Source organism: Pithys albifrons, chromosome 2, assembly GCF_047495875.1.
Source record: "Pithys albifrons albifrons isolate INPA30051 chromosome 2, PitAlb_v1, whole genome shotgun sequence".
Lineage (NCBI taxonomy): Eukaryota > Metazoa > Chordata > Aves > Passeriformes > Thamnophilidae > Pithys > Pithys albifrons.
The window spans coordinates 69289031-69310491 of record NC_092459.1 but is presented as its reverse complement, the minus strand read 5'-3'; the positions used below and the strand labels follow the sequence as shown (position 1 = coordinate 69310491).

The window sequence follows — 21461 nt, the reverse complement described above, 5'->3', positions numbered from 1 at the left end:
GTCTGCCTAGTCTGAAAATGAATCTCAGCACACCGGACCAAGACTGTCCTGCAGCTGTGCCTGGTTTTAGCCTTCAGCAAGGGTCCACCAACAGCCCTAGCACTGGTCCAGTACCCACAGCTGGAAGTCATCCTTCTGATTTGGGAACTCACCTGAATGTGATAAACAACTATCAGTGATGATTCTCCTCACCCTTTTATGTGAAGCTCCTTGGCCCGTATTCTGTCACACTCTCAAAGAGAAATGCCTGGTAGAAGCACTGAGGGGGAGCTCTGTTAGTGTTGTACAATGAGAGAGTGTTTGAAGGTGGACATCTACTGCTTCCAAAGACTTTTTAAGGTTCTCTTCTTATCCTGGATTAAAAAAAAAAAAAGAAAAAAAAAGGTGAGTTTCTACTAGGTGATTTTCTTTGTGTTACCTGTCTGTCTGCAGTGCTTTGAACAGATAAAACTTTAGCAGACTGAAATTACAAAATCTGGACACCTAAATGTTTCTGTGTTTGGTTGTTTTGCTTTTTTTTTTCCTTCTTGAATCCCTAAAAGTCTCTTTTTGGAACAGGTTTCTTGCCAATCCTGGAAACTACTTTAGAAAATTATTCTGTTTACTTACACTGTTCCTTATTTGCTTCTTTTTATGCTTCTCCAAACTTATCCATTCTGGGGAAAAAAAGCGAAACAAAAGAAAAACATGAAGTAAAAAATAAACAAAACTGGTTTCTTTGTTTGAGAAGAGCTATCTCTCAGTATTTTCCAGGATTATGCTGAATTCTGAGGCTTTGGTTTGTACAGGAATTTCTCATTATGTTTCTATGATACCTTAAGAAAAGTGTTGCCCTTTTCTTCTGTTTGTCCTAAAGGAATATTTGGGAACCATGTCTTCCATTCATTTAAATAAATAGGTCCTCATATGTAAAAATTACATATGTCATTAAGAGTATGCTTTACAATGTCTCTTTCAACTTACCTCTGCTTTCTTTTGAGTGAAACTACTTAACCCAAAATGTGCTGTGGAATTGCCTGACTTGAGGGAGTTTAAGTACAGATAATGTCAAATATGCATCTCCTCTTTATCTTGGTGTTTTGCTATTTATTTATATCTCTGTGTCTGTTTGTGCGTTTAACCAAAATAACAGCACTTGGGTATAGAGTACAAATATTCAGTAGCTGATTAGTGCACCATTTAAAGAGAAAGTTCAGTGAGTAAGTATCTGTGGTATTCTCAGCAGGACCCAAACAACTGGAATTGCTGATAGGAGTCAAGGGAAAAAGTGCAGTTAATAATTTGTAGATATTTACACCTTTGCTGTTTTCTTTCATGGTACAAAGGCATTAGCGAAAGTGACAGAAACGAGTTATGAGCCGTTTACTTGGCCTATCTGGAGGGATTTAATCTCACTTGGGTCATGGAGTTGAATTCTCTGGGAATTGGTGTTACTGTGATAGTCTGTAGTGGAAGGCCTGGAGTGCAGAGATAAGACTTTAAGTCCAGCTGGAATTAGAAGCAATAGAATTAACTGGATTGTAATGCTGTAAACCTTTTGGTTCAGATCCTGAAATGCCTCTGGATGGTAGTTCAAATCTCTTCCAGATGGAGGTTTGGCTCTGGGACCTATATGCAAGACAAACATTAGCAATGTCAAGGACTTTTTTTGGAGCATGCACGGTAAAATCATGGTTCAGCAGGCTTGTTGCTGTTGTTCAGTCTTATGGTTTCCTTAATATGGTGGAGAGGATGCTTTACGTGTTTCAAAAGGCTAATTTTCCACTTCACTGACACTCACATGCATGTTTGTGGTTATTTATTTTAAAAGAAGACTAGGAAAGTGTTTGAAAGGTCATTGCTTTCATAACAAATGAGACAAGGCTGAATATAGCTGGCATATGCATATCAATATAAGATAATGAGATAATGGGGATTGCTATAACAAAAAACATAAAACACCTATAAAGGAGCTATTAAGGGTTGGGGGTTTTGTTGTGTTTTTGGTTTTCGTGGTTGTTGCTGATGTTGTTCCTCCTCCCACCTTGAGTTAACTTTCCAAGGAAATGCTTTAAAATAGGGGGTGCATAGAAACCTACTGACACATGCATATTTTTTGAAATGTATCGCATTTTATGTCATAATACTGTATAATTAGTCAAAAGTTACAATGCATGAGTTGATAGATTAATTCTATGCTTATGTTAAAGATGAGAAGTTAATTGCAAACCATGATTGGAAAAGGCAACAATTGTTTTTTCTGAGCTTAAAATCAAGCAGTTTGCTGTAATGTAATAGGAAATGCAATCTCTAAGTCTGCTGCGGAGAAATTAAAAAAAAAAATCAGGATCAAAATAAAAAGTATTGCTTAATCAGTATTCTCTGGTACTTTTAAGAGCTGAGTGGAGATACATCCTTCTTCTGATTTCATTGGACATATATAGTTCAATAACTAGAGCCAGTAAGGACTGCTTCAATTTTTAATTTATGTAATAATTTTTATTTTTAAATCAATGCTCTTATGATATTTTCTAGTTTTATGCTAAATTATAAATTATGCTAAATTTAAAAGTGAGGACTTCTCAATAGCTCTGAGGCAATATGAATTACTATATTATAGAATTAGAAAATGGTGGGCCAAGCAAGAAATTGCTGTACCTACAGCCACTCAGTAGGCAAGTGAGAAATCTGAACAGAAACCTCCTTTGTCCAATCCCAGCCACTCCTATTAGGCATTGAACTACAAGCACTTTATCTAACACAATAATTTGATTGCTATGAAACTGCAGTCTTCCCTTTCCTGTTTATAATAGGGTTGTGCTCTGTGCTTGTATGACCCGTTATCTCAATGGATTTGCACCATGGGAATTGGTTCAGTGCAGTGCATGGATATTTGCATAGCATAATTAAATGCTTACGAATAATTATCATGCATAAATGTCCATCTTTAGTCTATCTGGTGGTAGCAACAAAGCTCTGGAGAATAAGACTTTTGGAAATAAGTATTTTTACACCTGAGGAAACTTGGAAGAATTTAGCTGGTGAAAACTCAAGAACCAGAGAGCATGAATCTGTTCTTTATTTTAACTTTTTTAAAATCTTAAGGTGTGAATTGTTTTAGTTAGTTTTCTTGGTGGTTTTTGTTTTGTTTTTTTTTTTTTTTTGCTTTTTACAAAATAAGCATACAGTAGTTCCAGAACTTTTCACTGGTTTTCCATTACTGTGCAAAATTGTTAAAATGGTTTGAAAGGGAAAACTTCTGGCCTTGTATTGATAATTTGGAAACTGTTCATGTGGAATTAATGGAAGAATATTGCCATTAATTAAGAGAAAGGTAGCGTAACCCTGATGTGTAAAATCTTATTAGTATATATTAGAGGGGGGTTTTGTGTTTATAATGAATCATTTTACTGATTTTTTTCTTACTGGCATTGCAAATTAATGAATCTATGAGAAGAGACATTAGATCCTGTTTCAATATGCTGTTCCACTTCCCCTCCTCTGCCACTCTTCCCTCTACCAAAGGAAAATTAACTCTGTGTGGCATCTCCCTTATGTAGCTTTTTTGTTTTAATTCTAGGGTTAGACAAGTAAAAAGGTCTCACAACTTAAGGAAGAAGGTAATGAAGCTGCATGAAGTTGACTAGTTACTTGACTTTCCTCTTATCCAAAAATATTCAGTGTGTTTCACCCTTTTGGTTTTCAGTGGAGTCACTTGCTGTCTAGTATCTGGTATCAGTTTTTCTAACAAGAACATGATCCACTAATATTTCTTGCCCACAGTCTGTGCATTGTAAAGATAATGGGATTACATATGCTTTATCTTTGTGAAGAGAAGCCATTCCCTCAGTTATAGTTCTGTTTATAGATTTGCAGTTCTGGGTTCTGAGTTGCTCTGCAGATGTAGCATCTTGAAATAGAGGAACAGCTTGTTCCTTATATGGAGACTGAGTCTTGGGGAAATGTGTAAGACTTGGAATGGTGGAACATAGTTATAAAGAAGGGTTGTGCTAGTGTGTGTGTGTGTTTGAGGAAGTTCTGTGTATTTTTTTTAATATAAAGTGTGGTGTAATGCACAGCTGTGTTCTGACTGAAGTGCCAGTTCTAGATTCATGTCGTTATTATAACTAAATTTGTTACAGCTAAGCCTGATGATGACAAATAAATAAAAAGTACTGATTAAGCAACTGCCATAGGCACTGAGCTATAAATAAGTTGTAATAGTAATTCCAGTTAATTTTATTTGTTGCCACAGTTTACACTAAGCCATAAGCAAGGCAAACAACATCACAGTGATAATGTTATTTTAAAATGCCAAACACTTAAATAATATACCTACTGTCTTATCATGTGGCAAAATAAACGGATACTCAGTGAGATGGCAATAAAAGAGAATTCTGTCTCTAGAATAAAATGTATTGAAATCTGTAGAAACGCAAATTAATTTGAAATGACTGTCATACCATTGTAGAAGTAGATAGAATTTATGTCTGAGGGCCTACTCTTTTCTGAAATGATTACATATTTGCTTTTACAGGTGATCTTAGTTTGAAATGGATTCAGCAGTTTGAATGCAAATCACAACCTTCGTAAATGAAATACAGATATCTTGTCTACAAAACTAAAATCTTTTAATCATGCTGCTTAGAATTCAGGAGAAATTTTAACTTTACCATGAAATTAAATGATGATTTATGTAGCTTCTAGCTGATCTTGTCCTGAATTATGCTTTTCAAAATAGCCTGACAGCACTCCCCTTTTAAAGTAACTTATTTCTGTACTTTCTAATGCTTGTGAAGTGACTTCAGACATGCCATCCGTGACTAGAGAGTTACTCATTTTCTAGACGAGTGTATCTCACTCTACTGTGTGGAAGGAAATAAAAAGCTAAACCTGATAAAACACTGATGGGCCTGAAACAGGGTGGGTGTGGAGTAGAGTTATGCCAGTGATGCCTAGCTGTGTTGCCTTTGCCTTGTAGGTGTCTTTTCAGAACACTGCAACACAGGGAAATTCAGTGCTTATGCCCCAAATGTCCCAGTGCTTATTTAAGAAAATCAGCTCCTAGAGTTACGTGAACAATTCAGAGCAGCTGTAAAAAATGAGGTATTGTTTCAAATTCATGTCCTTCAAAGTCTGATCCAGTAAGACAGTCACAGAGATCACCATGTGTGTTACAAAATTCAGGTGTTAGTGGCATCATGTAGCCATGTTACAAATCCCCCCTGAAGCAAGGGCACCTGAGGTTCTTGGTAATAGGGCCCTCATGGCAGATTAGAGTGAAACAACACTGAATGACCCGTGTTTGTGTATATGTGGCTTATTTTAGAACAGTTTGGTTGCAATTGAAAGGAGGTATGTAGACATTTCAGTTTTTATTTACAGATGTGGCAATATAAAAGTACATCACTTAAGAAAATGTCTAAGGAAAAAGAGAAAGGATAAGGGTAGAAAGATAGTCTCCATGGTAAAGCATTACCCCACCTCCATAGGATCTGGTTTTTGTTGGCCTTCTCCCTTATCTTGCTTAGACTCAACTTGCTGTTAAACAGAGGTTGGTTGGTTGTGCTCATCCTCTGGTGATTGGTGCTCACCCCTCTGCACTTGGGCTGCTCTTATGGAGGTCAGAGGTTTTGCCACCACACATTCACAAACTCTCCTCCTCCTGTTGAGTGGGGGGATGCAAACGTGGCCTCAGCAAAGCACCTGCTGCTTTTGCAAACGGCCAATTGTTTGAGTCATAACTTTTAACATTTCAGTCTCTCACAAAGGGGCCTTCTTAAGAGTTTCTGTCAGGAAATGGGCAAGTTAGGTTCCAGATGCCCTTTTAGCCTGAGTTGGTTCACATTTTCTGTGTTTTTTGTGAAAACCATCAAGACTGACTTAAGATATTTTCCAGTTTTTCCGATAGGTAGAAAATATTTCAAGAGTAATTCAAAATTCATGCATGGAGAAAGAGAGATGGAATAGAAAAAAGGCTGGGCTGTAGTCTTTAAAGCACTGCTTTAGGAGAAGAAAAAGTTGGGAAATTTGATACTAGATTATAAGAATTTATCTCTGTGTTAATAAGTCATGTTATGCTAAAAATATTATCTGAGAGCTAGAGCACCTCTTCTGTAAGGACAGACTGAGAGGTTCTTCTGCCTGGAGAAGAGAAGGCTCCAGGGATGCATAATTGTGGCCTTTCAGTACTTAAAGGGAGCTTATGATAGGGATGGGAACTGGCTTTCTAGTAGGGTCTATTGTGATAGGACAATGCTTTTAAACTGAAAAGAGGATAGATTTAGACTGGAAATAAGGAAGACATTTTTTACAATGTGGGTGGTGAGACACTGCAACAGGCTGCCCAAAAAGCTGCTGGATGCCCCATCCCTGGAAACATTCAAGGTCAGGTTGGATAGGGCTCTGAGCAACCTGATCTAGCTGAGGATGTCACTTCTTATCGCATGGAGGTTGGGCTAGATGACCTTGAAAGGTCCCTTTCAACCTAAACGATGCCATGATTCAGTGAGTGGTTTCCTGTATATGCAGTACCTTGATAGCAAAGGCAAGATCCTGAACTGCCTGGCGCAATCTCAATTCTTTAATGTTAGCTGTATTTTCATGTAAAATTCTTAAGGAATCATCTTTTAATTTCTTTTTTGTGCAGTAGCAAAAACTAGACTGTAGAAATACTATGCATGCAACATAATCTTAAATGAATCTCAAATGAATCTGAGTAATACACCTGATGCAGTGTTTCCTGTATTTCTTAGTGGTTAAAATAATTTTGCTTATGAATGCTGTGGTGGATATGTAAAATTTAGATTAAATATAGAAATCAGGAGAAAGTAGCTAATATTACAATTTTTGTTTTGTTGTTTTCATTTTAAAATGTCTTTGGTATCCTATTACCTTTCCTTTTGGATCATAGGAATATTTTTGCTGAAATTGGTATGGTTTTGTCTTTCAGGGTTTCTGATTATGTGTAAAATCAGAAATGGATGATATAGCAATCTATTTTCCTCAGATACTGTAGTGTGTAATCTTGATTTTACAGTTTTATAGAGCTACAGCAACTGAAAAAGATGTTTGGGCACCTTATGAAGTTAGTTTCTTGCTAGTGGCCCTTTAGCGTTAGACTTTTGTGTTGATCAGTTGAGAAATTTATTATTAGTAAAAATGTGGAGTGTATTCTGGGGTGAGATTTTTGTTTTATTTTGTTTTAGGTGTTTTTGTTTTTTTTTTTGTTAAAAAGGTACTAGTATCCTTAGAGTGCATAACATTCCATGGGAGTGGGTCAGAATCACAGAATAGACCACGTTGGAAGGGACCCACAAGAATAATTGAATCAAACCCTTAACCCTGCACAGGACCATTTTCATACCAGGTGCCCAAGAGTATCGTCCAAACCTTCTTGAACTCTGTCAGGCCTGGTTCTGTGACCGTTTCCCTGGGGAGCCGGTTCCAGTGTCCAACCACCCTCAAGGTAAAGAACCTTTTAATAATATCCAACCTAAACATTCTCTGACACAACTTCAGGCCATTCCATTGGATCCTGTCACTGGTCACCGCACAGAAGAGATCAGTCCCATCCCACCTCTTCCCCTCATGAAGAAGCCATAACTACAATGAAGTCTTCCCTCAGTCTCCTTTTCTCCAGGCTGAATGGACAAAGTGCTCTCAGCTCTTTCTCATACAGCTTCCCCTCAAGGCCCATCATCATCTTTGTTGCCCTCCTTTGGGTGCTCTCTAATAGGTGAATTTCTTTCTCATATTGTGGTGCCCAAAACACCACCCAATATCCAGGTGAGGCTAAACCAGTGTAGAGTGGGACAATCTCCTCCCTCGACTGGCTGGTGATGCTGTGCCTGATGCTCTCCAGGACATGGTTGGCCCTCCTGGCTGCCAGGGCACTGCTCACTCATATTCAGCTTGCCATTGACCAGGTCCCCCAGGGATCTTTCCATGGCACTGCTTTCCAGCATCTTATTTCTGAACTGTGCGAACATCTGGGGTTGCCCCATCCCAGGTGCAGAATCCAGCAGCTTCCTACGGTGGTGATTGCCCAGCACTCTAATTTATTGAGGTCTCTCTGCAGGGCCTCCCTGCCTTCGAGGGTGTCGACAGCTCCTCTGAGTTTTGTGTCATCTGAGAACTTCCTCAGTATCCCTTCCAGTCCCATGTCCAAGTCATTTATGAAGATGTTGAGGTGAACTGGGCCTAAACCCCTCTGGATGAAGTAAAGAGAGTATGAATAAGGAAATAGTAGATGACAGCTCAAAGAGAGAAAGGCAATAGCAGGATCATGTAGCTAACAGCAGTACCCTCTCCATGTGGATTTACCACAGCCCAAGTACTTGAATTGACTCTTGTCTTTGGATGTGTTAGCTAATGGTGACTTACAGAAGTGAATCGATGGGCTGATGGCTTCTCTGGGTTTTGCCTACAATGAGAATGCTCTAGCTTCATCTATCTGTCATAAGATTTTTTAAAAATTTTTAAGCTCTGTAAAGAAAAATATTTAAAATTGAATGATGTGAGAAGCAATTATGGCATCTGAATTAAATTATTACTATGGAATATTCACGAGGCTTGGATTTTATTTTACATTTTTGTTTTATTGTCTTTGTTTAACTACAGCTCATATCAGTTCGAATTATAAGGTACCTATTTAGCGTTATTAACAATATGTTAATTGCAGACTTTGTCTTGTATATTGGCTTCCATTAGATTTTTCATTTTTGTGTGCTAGTTCATTTAGTCCATATATTTCTCATGCAGACATAGATTACGATGTATTCAAATTACAGGACTAGCATGATTTTCTCTGCCTAAAATGTACGAAGTTGCTTAAATGTTTTAGTAAGTCAAAACTTTTAGGTGAAATGGTTTAATGTTTGACGTGAAATTATAACTCTAACTGGTAAAAAAATACATTTGCAGAGTGAATGCATTTTATACCTGCTCTGTTTTGAGAGATTTTCCTTAAAGAATGGAAAATTCACTGTAATCCCAATTTATTGTGAGTTCCAGAATGAGCAGGACATTATCATACGGAATTTCACATATGTTTACGGAATTTCACATATGTTTACGGAATTTCACATATGTTTACGGAATTTCACATATGTTTACGGAATTTCACATATGTTTACGGAATTTCACATATGTTTACGGAATTTCACATATGTTTACGGAATTTCACATATGTTTACGGAATTTCAACTCTCCCACTGAATTTTGGAGAGCTGAAAGATGTAAGAGTTTCCTCCCCGATCCTAGAAGTGCTTCACCTCTTAATGGATGGCACTTTTCTTGAGCTCTCTGACTCGAAGAGGTTGATTTCTTATATGGTTACTAAGAATTTATCCTGGTACTGGTCACTTCTTTTTTAATATTGTGCCAAGTCTTTCGGGGCCCCCAAGGGCACTGACTGGGCCCCAGCAGCCCCTTTTGCCCTGCATGGAGCTGTAGTGCAGCCTGGCCCCACTGATGCTGTGGAGGGCTTTCCACTGGGCTGCTCCTCACTGCCCAGAAAGTCCCATGGGACAAAATCCATGTGCTGCAGGCAGCTGCTACTTTAGAAAAAGCTGAGGTACAAAGTAAGTTTAATTCACATTGAGCTGTTTCACAGCTTGTGACTTGAGAGTGCAAAGCACAGTAGCACAAGGAGTGTTTTGGGTAGACAGACAAAATAGCCTTTGCACTTTTTAGTTCCAACCAAAAGTCCTTAAAACATGGAGGACTACTTTTGCATTTTGAGAGTTGCAGTAGCTTATATAACCTAGAGTGTTCTGGGCCAACCTGAGCACAGCCCAGCTGGAGAGAGAAGAGGGATGTGTATTGGAAGTTTTCATGTTTCCTGTCTGTTAGATCCCTGTCATCTGTTCACTCACCTGTGGAAGGAGCCCTGCAAAGTCACCTCAGTAGCAACCCCAACTGAAGCCAGATGGCTTTAATCTGCTCCTGGACACACCGACCTCAATGGGATCTGCTGGTATTAATACTTGCAACTGTGATTTTTCTAATTTTTTTTCTCAGGTTGTTATAATTTCTGTGGACACAGTAAATATATTGAATGTTTAAAGAATTATAGATATTTTCTCCAGTTCTGGTTTTTTCTCTGTCTTGAGAAAGCATTTAATGCTATCCAGACAAAGTGAATTTATAGATTGGCAATCATTAGTCTGACAGATAATTTGAATGAAGTTCGTTGGGGTTTTAGGAGGCTTTATGTCCCTTTCTTTTATTTCTATATCTCTCATTCAAGACTCATGTTTAGCTACATTATTCGCAAGAAGTCAAGTAGCAGCAGGACTTTTTAGTTCAACGGCAGTTGTATTTGAATCCCACTTATTCTCTTTTTGCCCCTTTTAGCTAGGGTTGGCCAGCTGAAATACCTATTCAAAAGCACAATTTGAATAAGTTTTCTGCTTGTATAAGAAATTGCTTGTGCTGGTGACATAATGCATGTTGTAAAATACTCTTGTTGAAGAGGGGACTCTGGAGACCTTTTTCCTAGGTGTCTTCGTATGAGCCTTCATAATTTAGTTGATTCAGTGGGATGACTCTTGCACATCCTAGTGGTATAATACGTCGTGAAAGAAAAGAAAGACCGAGACCTATTAAATGCATTTCATTAATGAGTTTTCTTTTTTTTTAACAAAAAATCCTGTGATAAGAAAGAAGTAATGATCAATAAAGTAACATAATAGTTATTTTTACTAGACTTACCTACGTTTTCACTTGGAGATGCGTTTCTATCATGTTTCGTTTGAAATAATGACCGTGCAGGAAATGTTCCTAATTGCACTACTGTGAGCAGTTCAGCAAATTGTCAGCTACTTCATTTTGGAAGAGTTATAACTATTGACATAAAACTGTCAATTTACTAATTAGGCTGGGCACTCTTTAAGGAAGATTTCATCTCTAAATCTCACTATAAATTAGACTAGTAGGTTCAATCCTACAAAGACTTAATGCATGTGATTGACTCTACTTCAGTATTAGTTCTCATATGAATAAAGCTAACCATGTGCTTTATTGATTGGTGTAATGACCAAAGTCAATAATAAGAAAAACCTTCCTTCTTATGCATTCTTTAACATGCTGTGTAGACTGAGCATTTAACTCCAGTCCTTCAATTCCTGTTTCACAGAAACCTTTAAAAACAAAGTCAGTCCACAGTAAATTGGTTCGTTTTACCTGCAGTAAAATGTCCCTGCGTCTGAGACAGCTGGTGTCAGTGTTGGCAGAAATATTAAAAAAATTAATAGCTTTGGAACAAAAATTATTCTCTCTCTGCTAGATATGGTCTTTGTAGATCTGCATAAATTGTGGGTAAATTTTAATTATGTCCACCTTTGTGATAAGCTTTGTGGTTAACTAGGTGGTTTGGTCATAAAATTCGCTAATTGGCAGGTTTTACCTCCAATAGATTATCTAATGTAATAAATTTTCAAGTGTTTTAAATAGAATATCTGTAAAAGGCTACTGCTTTTATCTTCTCGCTCTCATGGTGAATTCTGGCAGGCTGGGCTTTGGTAATTTGGAGAAGTGCATTTTTTGCTAAACTGGATGCTATGGCTCATGGAGTTTTACTTAGGAGCAAAATAATATCTATCTGATATTTGAGCTTTCAGTAGAAATCACGGAATCATGAAGTAGTTTGGGTTGGAAAGGACCTTAAAGATCATCTAGTTCCAGCTTCCTGCTGGGACAGGAACACCTCCCAGTAGACTGAGTTTTTCAATGCCCCATCCAACCTGGTCTTGAACACTCCCAGGGTTGGGACATCCACAACTTCTCTGGTCAACCTGTTTTAAGTGCCTCACCATCCTCACTGTAAAGATTTTCTTCCATGATCTAACCTAAATTTTCCCTCTTTGAGTTTAAACCCATTACTCCTTTTTCTATCAGTACTATTCCTGATTAAGAGTCCCTCTCCAGCTCCCTTATAGGCCCCTTTGGATACTGGGAGGTCTATGGGGCCTCCATGCAACCTGCTCTTCTCTAGGCTGAACAACCCCAACTTTCTCACCCTGTCACTGTAAGGAAGGTGCTCCAGTCCTCTTATCAATTTCATGGTGCTCCTCTGGACTTGCTCCAGAAGTTCCATGTCCTTCTAGTGCCAGGGGCACCAGAACTGATGCAGCACTCTAGGTGACGTCTAACAAGAGCAGAGTAGAGGGGGCGAGTCAGCTCCCTTGACTTGCTGGCCACTGTCCTTTGGTTGCAGCCCAGGATTTGCTTGGTTTCTAGGCTGTCAGTGCACACTGCCAGCTCACAGAGAGCTTTTTGTCAACCATCACCCCCAAGTCTTTCTTCATAGGGCTACTACTTATTTAAGAACATAGTGTAGTTGTGTTCATATTTGTTAAGATTAAGAATTATGAAATAAATATGGAGCTTTACATGAATGCTATGATTGAAATAGATTTTCTTTGGAATTGAAGTTAATTATCTAGCCTCTTTACTATTAAAATGTGTTGAGTCTAGTTGAGTATTGCTCATATAACAGCTAGGTTTTTTTTCTTAGTAAGTGCTTCAAAAGATGGTCAAATTTCTCTTCTATATTAAGTCTGTTAAGAACTTATGATATATGGATTGGTGTATTTAAAGGTCTTAATTTTTCATCTCCATTACTGCACTAAGAAAATAGGATGAAAGCTTTTATTTAAATGTTTTATATCTGTACAATGCTCAGAAGAAACAATCTAGCATTCAGCAATGCCACTCTAATGACAAGTATGAAATGTGAAAACCAGATCACAGGATTAGTGATGCTGAGGAAAAAGTATGAATGCACTGGTTTACCTACGGTAACATCAGGCTTAATCAATAGCATTTTGTCTACCCAAGAAAAAGCTCTGTTTTTCCTTCCCCTTCATTGACTCTGGAATTTGCTCAGCTCCTTGGGGATTTGTCAGCTGTTGACACTTCTCCAGCCTTACCCATCTGTTCTGAGACATTCATGAGCCTGTCTGTTGACTGTCTGTTGTCTTGCAAGTTGCTTCCTCAGAAACACTGAGGAAGTAGCATAATAAGATAAAAGTTTTGGAAGGTGCTAGATTTTAGAGAAGCAGACAAAGTTTAGTTATGTGATGCAGAGCGAAACCACTCTGATTATTTAGTTATGTCCATACTGTTTTATGAAACTGTGTTCCTTTTAAAAAATTATTTTTCTAGGCAGAAGTGCTCGTATTGTGAAAACAAGCTCAAACTTGCTTTTAGTAAAGAAAATCATAGCAAGCAGATTTTTATCTCTGCTATCAGCTTTGTGACAGGATCTATTGCTCTTCATGTAATAGTCATCATCTGTGCTAAGCTGTGTTTGCATATCATAGAATGGCATGAATTGGAAGAGACCATAAAGACCGTGTAGTTCCAATCCTACTGCCTCGGGCAGGGACACCTCCCACTAGACCAGGCTGCTCAAAAGCCCAATCCAGCCTGGCTTTGAACACTTCTGGGGATGGGTTATCTGCAATTTTATTGGGCAACCTCTTGTTGTTCCCTCACCACTCTCAACAGTGAAGAATTTTTTCACAATATCTAATCCAAACTTACTCTCTTTTTCAGTTTGAATCTATTCCTCCTTGTCCTGTCACTACATGCACCTGTAAAAAGTCCCTCTCCATCTTTCCTCTAGGCTCATTTTAGGTACTGGAAGCCTGCATTTAGATCACCATGAAGCCTTCTCTGAGCTGAACAAATCCAATTCTCTCAGCCTGTTCTCATAGGAGAGGTGCATGCTTACTGTCACAATACATCTTGGTTTTTATTCTACCTAGAGGGCAGAGTTGTCCCTCTGTACTGGCACTGGAAGTAGTGAATTGTGGTAGCTTGGACTGGTTAGAATAGCAAAAATAAAAACCCCCATTTGTTAAATAATCCTAGCATTTTGGGGAGGTTTTTCTTCCTTACTGTCTCAAGATGCTGAAATCATGCCAAGTGGTCCCCACAGAATGTTTAGCTCTTCAAATACTCTCACACAGATGGGTCAGTAGCCATAATTTTGCAGAGGAGCCCGAGTGTCCACATGGTTTGCATCAGGTTGAGCACTTTTCTAGTGACTTATATTCTGATTTTTAAATCCTCTCAAGACTTGAAATTATTTCTTACCTAACTTTAAAAATCCTTCTGCATTAATACTTGCTCATTGGTTGGGTCATTTGCTCAACATTTTCCTGATTTATGTCTCTCATGTAAATTGTAGCAGGTACAAAGATGTGTTTTAATAATATTCTGCTGCATGTTGTTCACTGGGGAGAATTTAAAGCAGGGAAAATACAAAGCATTGAATACATGGATAGTATTTGTCCTTTTAAATGATTCAGTGTCTTTGATAGTTTCTATTGCTGACCTCTGCTTCTGACCTTTCACTGACTTTACAGGTCAGCAGTTCTGTCAGCAACTGCATTTAGAATAATTTGTCATTTGAGATCTGTGGATGGTCTCTTTTTAAAAAAAAAATTAATTTTTTGAAGTGGCCCTTAATGAAAATTTGGTTTTGGTTCTGCAATAAGAAATTGAATCTTGGCTACTGGATGGAAACTACACTGAGAGTAGTGTACTGTACTATCCACTGTAGTGGGCATCAGTACAATAAACTGGTGGAATGCATACAGTTTTTCAGAACTTCCTTCACGCCTTGTAAAAACACCTCAATCCTCTCCATTCTTCATATGCTGCATAGGAGTTTCAGTTAAAATTTATTATGCCATTTGTCAACTTTTTTTTTTCCTGTCTTCCCCCTCAAAAAAGGAAGGAACAACTATAGGTATTTCCATTCCTTGTTATTTGGGCAGTACTTTACTACATTTGTTATGACTTTTTCTGTTCGGTGGTGTTCTTTCTATTTCTCCCTTTATTCTGCACTTGCCAATTTTTATACTGGAAAGTCTTCTCTGCTGTATTTATTTTAATGCATAGCTTCCTCTGTGAGCCATTTGGCTGGGTACATGAGGGGCAGTGGCTTCATCAGAAGCCTTTGTTCCTCTCACAGTGTGTTCTTGATTAATGCAAATGAATAATTGCAAATGCTACAGTGTGCAGTGTTACAACACCACAAGTGATTGGCTGGCCTGCAGTTTGACAGGCTTTTCTTAGACTCAAGAAAAAATGATAGACAAATTGCATTTCAAAGTGTTTATCTCGCCAGAATTCCTAATTGTATTTTGACGCAATTATAGCAATGACATTTAGTAGTGCTGTTGCTAAAGAAACATTAACATTTTGAATGTTCAGTGTTTTTCAAGGACAAATGTCTTTATTGCTATTTTTGTTTTGAAGGTGAAAAACTAAAATTCTCAAGCACACTAAATCTTTTGGAAGTGTGTTAGGTTTGCATTAATAATAAAATATGGCCCTGAAAAATGTCAAGCACAGATGTGAGAAAGGAGATGTTTCCTTATTTTTCAAATTTGTAAAATGAGGCAAAGTATAGGGGTTCTCTTTGGTTGAGGTTTATTGTTTTGTTAGGTTTTTTCCTCTCCACTTATCAATGCCAGAAAGACACAAACCCAATATTTTCTGGCAGTCTGTAATTCCTGCTGAATTAATTCCTGCTTGTTCCTTAGGAACTTGATCTAACTTTAGCTAGAACAGAAAAAAGCCTGACACTGTTGGCTTAAAGGTGGGTCTGGTTAATGTTATCAAAAGAGTTAAATGAATCTGACTTTCCTCATGGGTTTTATGTCCATCATAGGAGGTAAAGTAAAGAAGTGATGAATAGAGTGAGGATTTTATGAAGGCAAAAATTGGAAGTTTTTAGCTACAGAGTGAACAGTTGTTAATCGCCGATAGTGGGACTGTGCTCCTAGTTCCCTGGGTATATGCTTTTAGCATGCCTTAAGTGAAAGATGACATTTTTATTTCGAATAGCGAGTTGATTTGTGGGAAAAGTACTTCTGTGTGCATGAGAAATGTTGTGAGGAAATTATTGCAGAGTGAGAGCTCTGTAAGTTCACACCATGGGATGTAGTACACCGGGTTTCCCTTGGAGATAAGAACTTCAAATTCATGTTAATGTTTTTATTGTTAATAAATAAAAAAGATATTTCCATACTAAGCATATTTGTACCTGATACAGTGCTAGTTGTAGCAGCTGAATTCTAATGGTAATCAATATTGTATCAATTCACTTCTGTTTTGGTTTCTTTAATGATGCTTTCTTGATTACATTTTTTTCAAGTCAGCTTTTCATTTCTCAGGATTGGAATAATCAGAATAGTGACGCGGTTTCAAATCCATTTTAAAAATGCACTTTTCTAGAATCTCACTCAACCTTATCAATGAGCCTGTGCATGTGTTTTTTTTCTCCTTGCTTGAGAATTATTATGCCTTCTTACATCTTTTGGTTATACACCTTCATCTGAAATAACTTCAGTGAAGTAAAACATTAATTTTAGTATGCATCTTGTGATTATTTTTGTGTGTATACTGGTGTAACATCATTAACTTTTAAAGCCTTCAATTAATCACACAAGGATGAAATAACAGGGAAGTTTGCTGTTGATGTGATCAGTACCAGGGTGGGGGAAGTGATTGTGGTATGTGTTTTAAGTTTGCGGGTTTTTTATTTTAATGAGTGTTCTTCCCTGTCCCCATCTCCTCCTTGACCCCAAATTTTATAAAACATACTTGCTTCTTATTTCTCATCCTTTTCTTTTTTTCCTAGTATTTTCTTCCTGAATGTAAGAATTATTCAAAGTAATAACTTATTGAATTCCTTTAAATTGGAAAAAAAATGTTCTAACAAATGTATGTTAATAAATTTTAGTATGGAGGTGGAGGGATAGATGCTAAGGCAATACTAACTTCTTAGTCCTGGCTGCCTTTAACAAGCTAGGGAGTTATGTGTTATCCTTATGGATTGAAATTCTAGGCCTGAAAAGGGAAAAAAGCACCTTTAAAAACCACATGACCAAACAATGATAGTAAGTACAAGATGCTGTGCAAAATCAAAAGCTTGAAAATGTAGGAAAAAGTATGCTAGTTGGATATCTAAACTGCTTTCATGTAAATATGTCAAACCATGATCCCTTGAGTAAACTTTTAGATGCTATCAGGCTGTGTTACAGCAAAGGTGACCAAAGAACCTGCAAGAGAAGGTATTGCAGAAGCACCTGGGTTATAATTTTAGTAACAAAGACCAGGTTTATAACAGTGACTGTAATATATTTGCATTCAGCACTTTGCTCAAATCTTACTAGTATCAAGAATGCATCTTTCAGAAAAATTAGTATAATAATATTAAAATAGAAACAAAAAACTCACAGAAAACAAAGGATCTAGATGTGGTAGTGGATTACTTTGTAATTCAGCTATGGTTTAAGGAGGCAGGAATTTCATTAATGCATTTAAATGTCTTGACGGCCATAATTTCTCTTCTGGCACAAGTTTTTCTGTTATTTCCTCAGCAGTGGCTCTATCCTGAACACCAAGTAATCCAAGTAGCAAATATTTTCATTTTTGTTACCTTAGTTGTTTATTTCTGCTCTGTATGTGGATATCTGTAGGTTTCATACCTATTGCTCAGATTAATTTTGTCTCTGAATTAAATATTAATTGGTGTGAAATTAATATAGAAAACAAAGACATGCTAGCATCAATTTTTATGTGCTACAAAATATTTTTATAAATGTTGATATATATGCCATATATATATCTCAACATAGTATGGCTAACAAGATGAACAATCAAACAATTTCATAGTTGTGAAGTATTGATCATTTGTATCTTTATATTTATTTGTTTTTTTAATATACTCATAAGTGAACTATTCATATTGAAAAAGTCATTGCAAAGTCTGATAAGGATTTTCTGTCAATTTTATTTCTGAGGTTTTATATTTTATTCCTTTTTAATAATGATTGAAAAATCTTGAAGTTAATGTAAGTGTCCACGAATCTACTAACAATTCTCTTTAACATTTTCATTAGGTTGTATTATAGGTAAGTAAAGGCTTTATCTGTTGTCAAGAAATATGATTTGATAACAGTTTTTCTAACTGTGAGTCACTTCCAACTGTTGTCTTTGTTCCCTTTTTCCCCTTAGCTGCAGGCCAATGTGTAAACAATGTTGAACCATTGTAGCTTTTTAATTGTGATTAAGTCAGTCCCTGTCTTAAGCTGAGAATATATACCTACTGTATGACTGCTGTTCATGACACTGACCTTAAGGTGGAGGGACTTTATGTACTATCTGTGACCGAGATCTACTGCTGAATATTGTTATAAAATCTGATTTGACCTCTTTTGGTCCAGTCACGACAAAACTGTTTAGCTAAAGCCTACAAGAAACTGGGATAGGAAAAAAGCAACAAAATCAATTTTTTTTATGTTTACTTATGAAGTTAATTCAACCTTTATATGCTTTGGTTTTGTTTTGAAGGGCCCATCTTGCTGGGATGATGTGCTGATTCCCAACAGAATAAGTGGTGTTTGCCAGTCCCAAGGGTGCAATGGAAATGTAGCGGTAAGATTTTTGTCGTGTTTCTCCAAGTACTTATAAGAACAATTCTTTGTAGCAATTCTAATAGTGTTAGAATTTCAGTAATGAATGTTGAATGACATGTATGGTACACTTCCAAAACAGGTGTTCAGCATCAGATAATATACCTCTGATGTCTACCAAAATGGAGGAACTTGAGTCAGTTGCTGCTTAAAATGAAGAAGGAAATAATTTTATCTCATCTTTTGCACTGAAGCAGAGCTCTTACATTTTCAAGTATGCATAGGTTAAACACAGAATGTAATACTTACGTTTTTATGCCAATGTCTATTTTATAGTTATTATGTATATCATTGCCCTGAAAGCTTTAAATTTCCATGTTATGCTAAATGTCAGAACTTGCACGTCAGATTTCTAGCCTTTGTTCGGAGGAGCAGGTTCTTCACACTGATTACTTTACAATCTGTTCTCCTGCATCTTGTTGCTGTTATTTCCTTTGTTTTTTTGAAGTGACATCAATGAAAAGACTGAGTAAGAAGGAGTATAGGTATCTCAAATTCTTAATGAAGTTTTTTCAAACATTATTTATGCCTACCGATCTCTTTCATGTATTAGATGTTTTAAATATTTAATACTAAAAAAGTTTTAGGTGTACTTCCTTCTCAGGAAAAAGCTTAATTTGAGTGTTCCTTCTGGACATAGACTTTAAAGATAAACACAAAACTTTGTATGCATGAAAGGATTCTGTTCTTCAAAGGTTTGCAGATTGGGACTATGTAAGTGCCTTTTTTCGGAGTTGCTCACTTGCTCTGGTGCATCTTTTTCTTTGTCTTCCCTAGCAAGATGGTTGTGAGGAGACATGCCCATACATGTTCCATATGTGTCTGCTGCTTGGCCATGGGTGGTGTCAGGAAATACTTATATCTAACTTTAGGCACCAAATGATAGTTTTAACAACATGGGATTTATGGCCGTGTCCATGTGCAACCAAGGCAAACTGAGGTCTGGCAGTTTTTGGGCTTCTCCTTCTTGATGTGCACTTTCTTGTAGTAGTGGCTCAGCTGCTCCCTTGAAAGTAGCGGGTGTTAGACATTGGAGTGCTATTCTTGGAGTCGTACTGCTGCAGTGTAAAAGCAGGCACCACTTTGCCTCTGGGCAGACTGGCTGTAGTCTGCCTGGAGTTGTTATGCCTCAGGAGCTGTTCTAGTTGCAAAAAGGTTGACTGCCTGGCTTTGGTACCTGTCTGTTGTCAGTGGGGAGAAGTTCTTCTTGTTGCCCTTCTTTCTTTAAGGCTGACACAGGAAAATTAAGAAGATAAAAGTTGCTTTTCACAAAGAAGAAGAGTCTCCTTGTCAGGTATCCATCTTGAGACTTTATATGCTAAAGCATGTGATTAAGATCAGTTTTGTCATCTAATGGGACTTGCGGAATATATCTGACTGACTTGCAGCTACCAACTTACGGCTTTTGTTTTCTAACGTATTTGTGAAATAACAACACTTTTGGCAACCTTGCCTCCTGAGTTATATCCCGTTCCCACATTGAATCAATTATTACTTTTTAAAAGCAAAAAATGAAACAAGATGCCATCCTTTGTGAAGAAAGAAGACCAAAAAGCACTGACCATGACACTAAGATCTTGAGTGGTTAATGTTATGGCAATCAACCAATACCCAGGCAACCAAGGCCCATGACTCCAGTTGCTGTCAATGCCTCTGGCAAGCTGCACATTTAGCAGAGCCAAGGATCGGGGTTATCGTTCAGTAAGGCATCACTGAAAAACATTCAGGAGCCACCTTTTATTAGGCTGTCATATTGCAAATGCGGTTTCAGACCACCTGAACTACAGGGATAAGAGTGTTATTGGAAAAATGTGCTGCTCCTTTATTTCCAAACCTTATGTCCAGGCACATTTGCCCTTTATCAGCTAGAAACCACTCTATCCAGTGGTGTTAGAATTGAGCCAAGCTGAGGTGTGAGAACACTCCTAATTTTTATGATTTTCACCCAGGATTTCCAGGAATATGAATCTAGTCAAGAAAAATTAAGCAATTAAGTGAATTTGATTTTTTTTTAATCTACCTATCCAGTAGGTAGCCATATTTAAATTGGTGGCTTCTTGAAATTCTCTGGTTGCTGAATAGCATTCTTCTTGTGCTTTGGGATGATTTGCCCTTTTTCAGCCTCAGTCACTGTGAAAACACATCTTTACTTCCTGGGAAATCTTCCAGTTCAAAGGATTAAATCACTGAGCCTTTTGTTTTGTGTTTGCTCTGAGTGGGAAATGATAGGGATCCTACAGATGTGCTTCCAAGGATTTGTCATTCTTTTCTGATCTGGTTAAACAGTCTGTTTGGAACAGAGAGAAAAATAACCTTAACTAAATCATAGGTTGAAACCTTTAAGCTTTTCTTGGCTGTTACAGTCTTTAAAAGATTAAGACACATTTTATCATTAAATATTCATTTTTGCATTGTCATGACAAAGTTTGTGCAGTTATGTTTTGTCTCAAATAACTCCACAGTGTGCATGATTCTTTACAGTGATGAGCAATAAAGAGGCTCTGAGGCTGTTACTTGTACAAATACTGCTGTTTGAGGAAAAAAATCAGAAAGTTTGCTGCATTACTTCTCCCTCAAGACATGTTTTACTTAAAAATTTGGGGTTTGTCAGTTTTCAGTTCTCATAAATGCAAGTTTGCAACATACCTTCATGGGGTAATGTGTTTTTTTTTTCCCTGAAATACTAATTTGTACATATTTTGTATGATATTAGTCTCCTGATAGAAATTACAGATTTTCTTTTGGTTTAAAAAAAGTAAATATAGTAATTGTCAGTGTGAGAAGACAATGGAAATTGAATTTCAATTCAGTTAAATAAAATTTATCAAAGATTGCCAGAAGATGTGATTGTCTTGGTGATAAATGCACAGTGATTTGATGTGTTCCAATGTGCTCCCAAATATGAAATGTATCTCATTAATTTTTGTGGGTTTGCTCAACAAACTTAATTAAAATTTTCATATGATCTGCTCTATGTGCTTT

General features: G+C 37.2%; 1 protein-coding gene across 2 annotated transcripts in view; it reads left to right on the top strand.

The window, feature by feature from the left end:
* The window catches only part of PRKN (parkin RBR E3 ubiquitin protein ligase), a 721348-nt gene that overhangs the window by 308703 nt on the left and 391184 nt on the right, over positions 1–21461 (top strand). Inside the window, exon 5 of one of the 2 annotated variants that reach the window (XM_071549418.1) lies at positions 18358–18441. The exons of the other annotated variant lie outside the window; for it this stretch is intronic. Within the exon in view, the coding sequence (XP_071405519.1) occupies positions 18358–18441 (84 nt within the window). The remainder of the gene's footprint in view (positions 1–18357; positions 18442–21461) is intronic. 2 annotated transcript variants of the gene reach the window in all.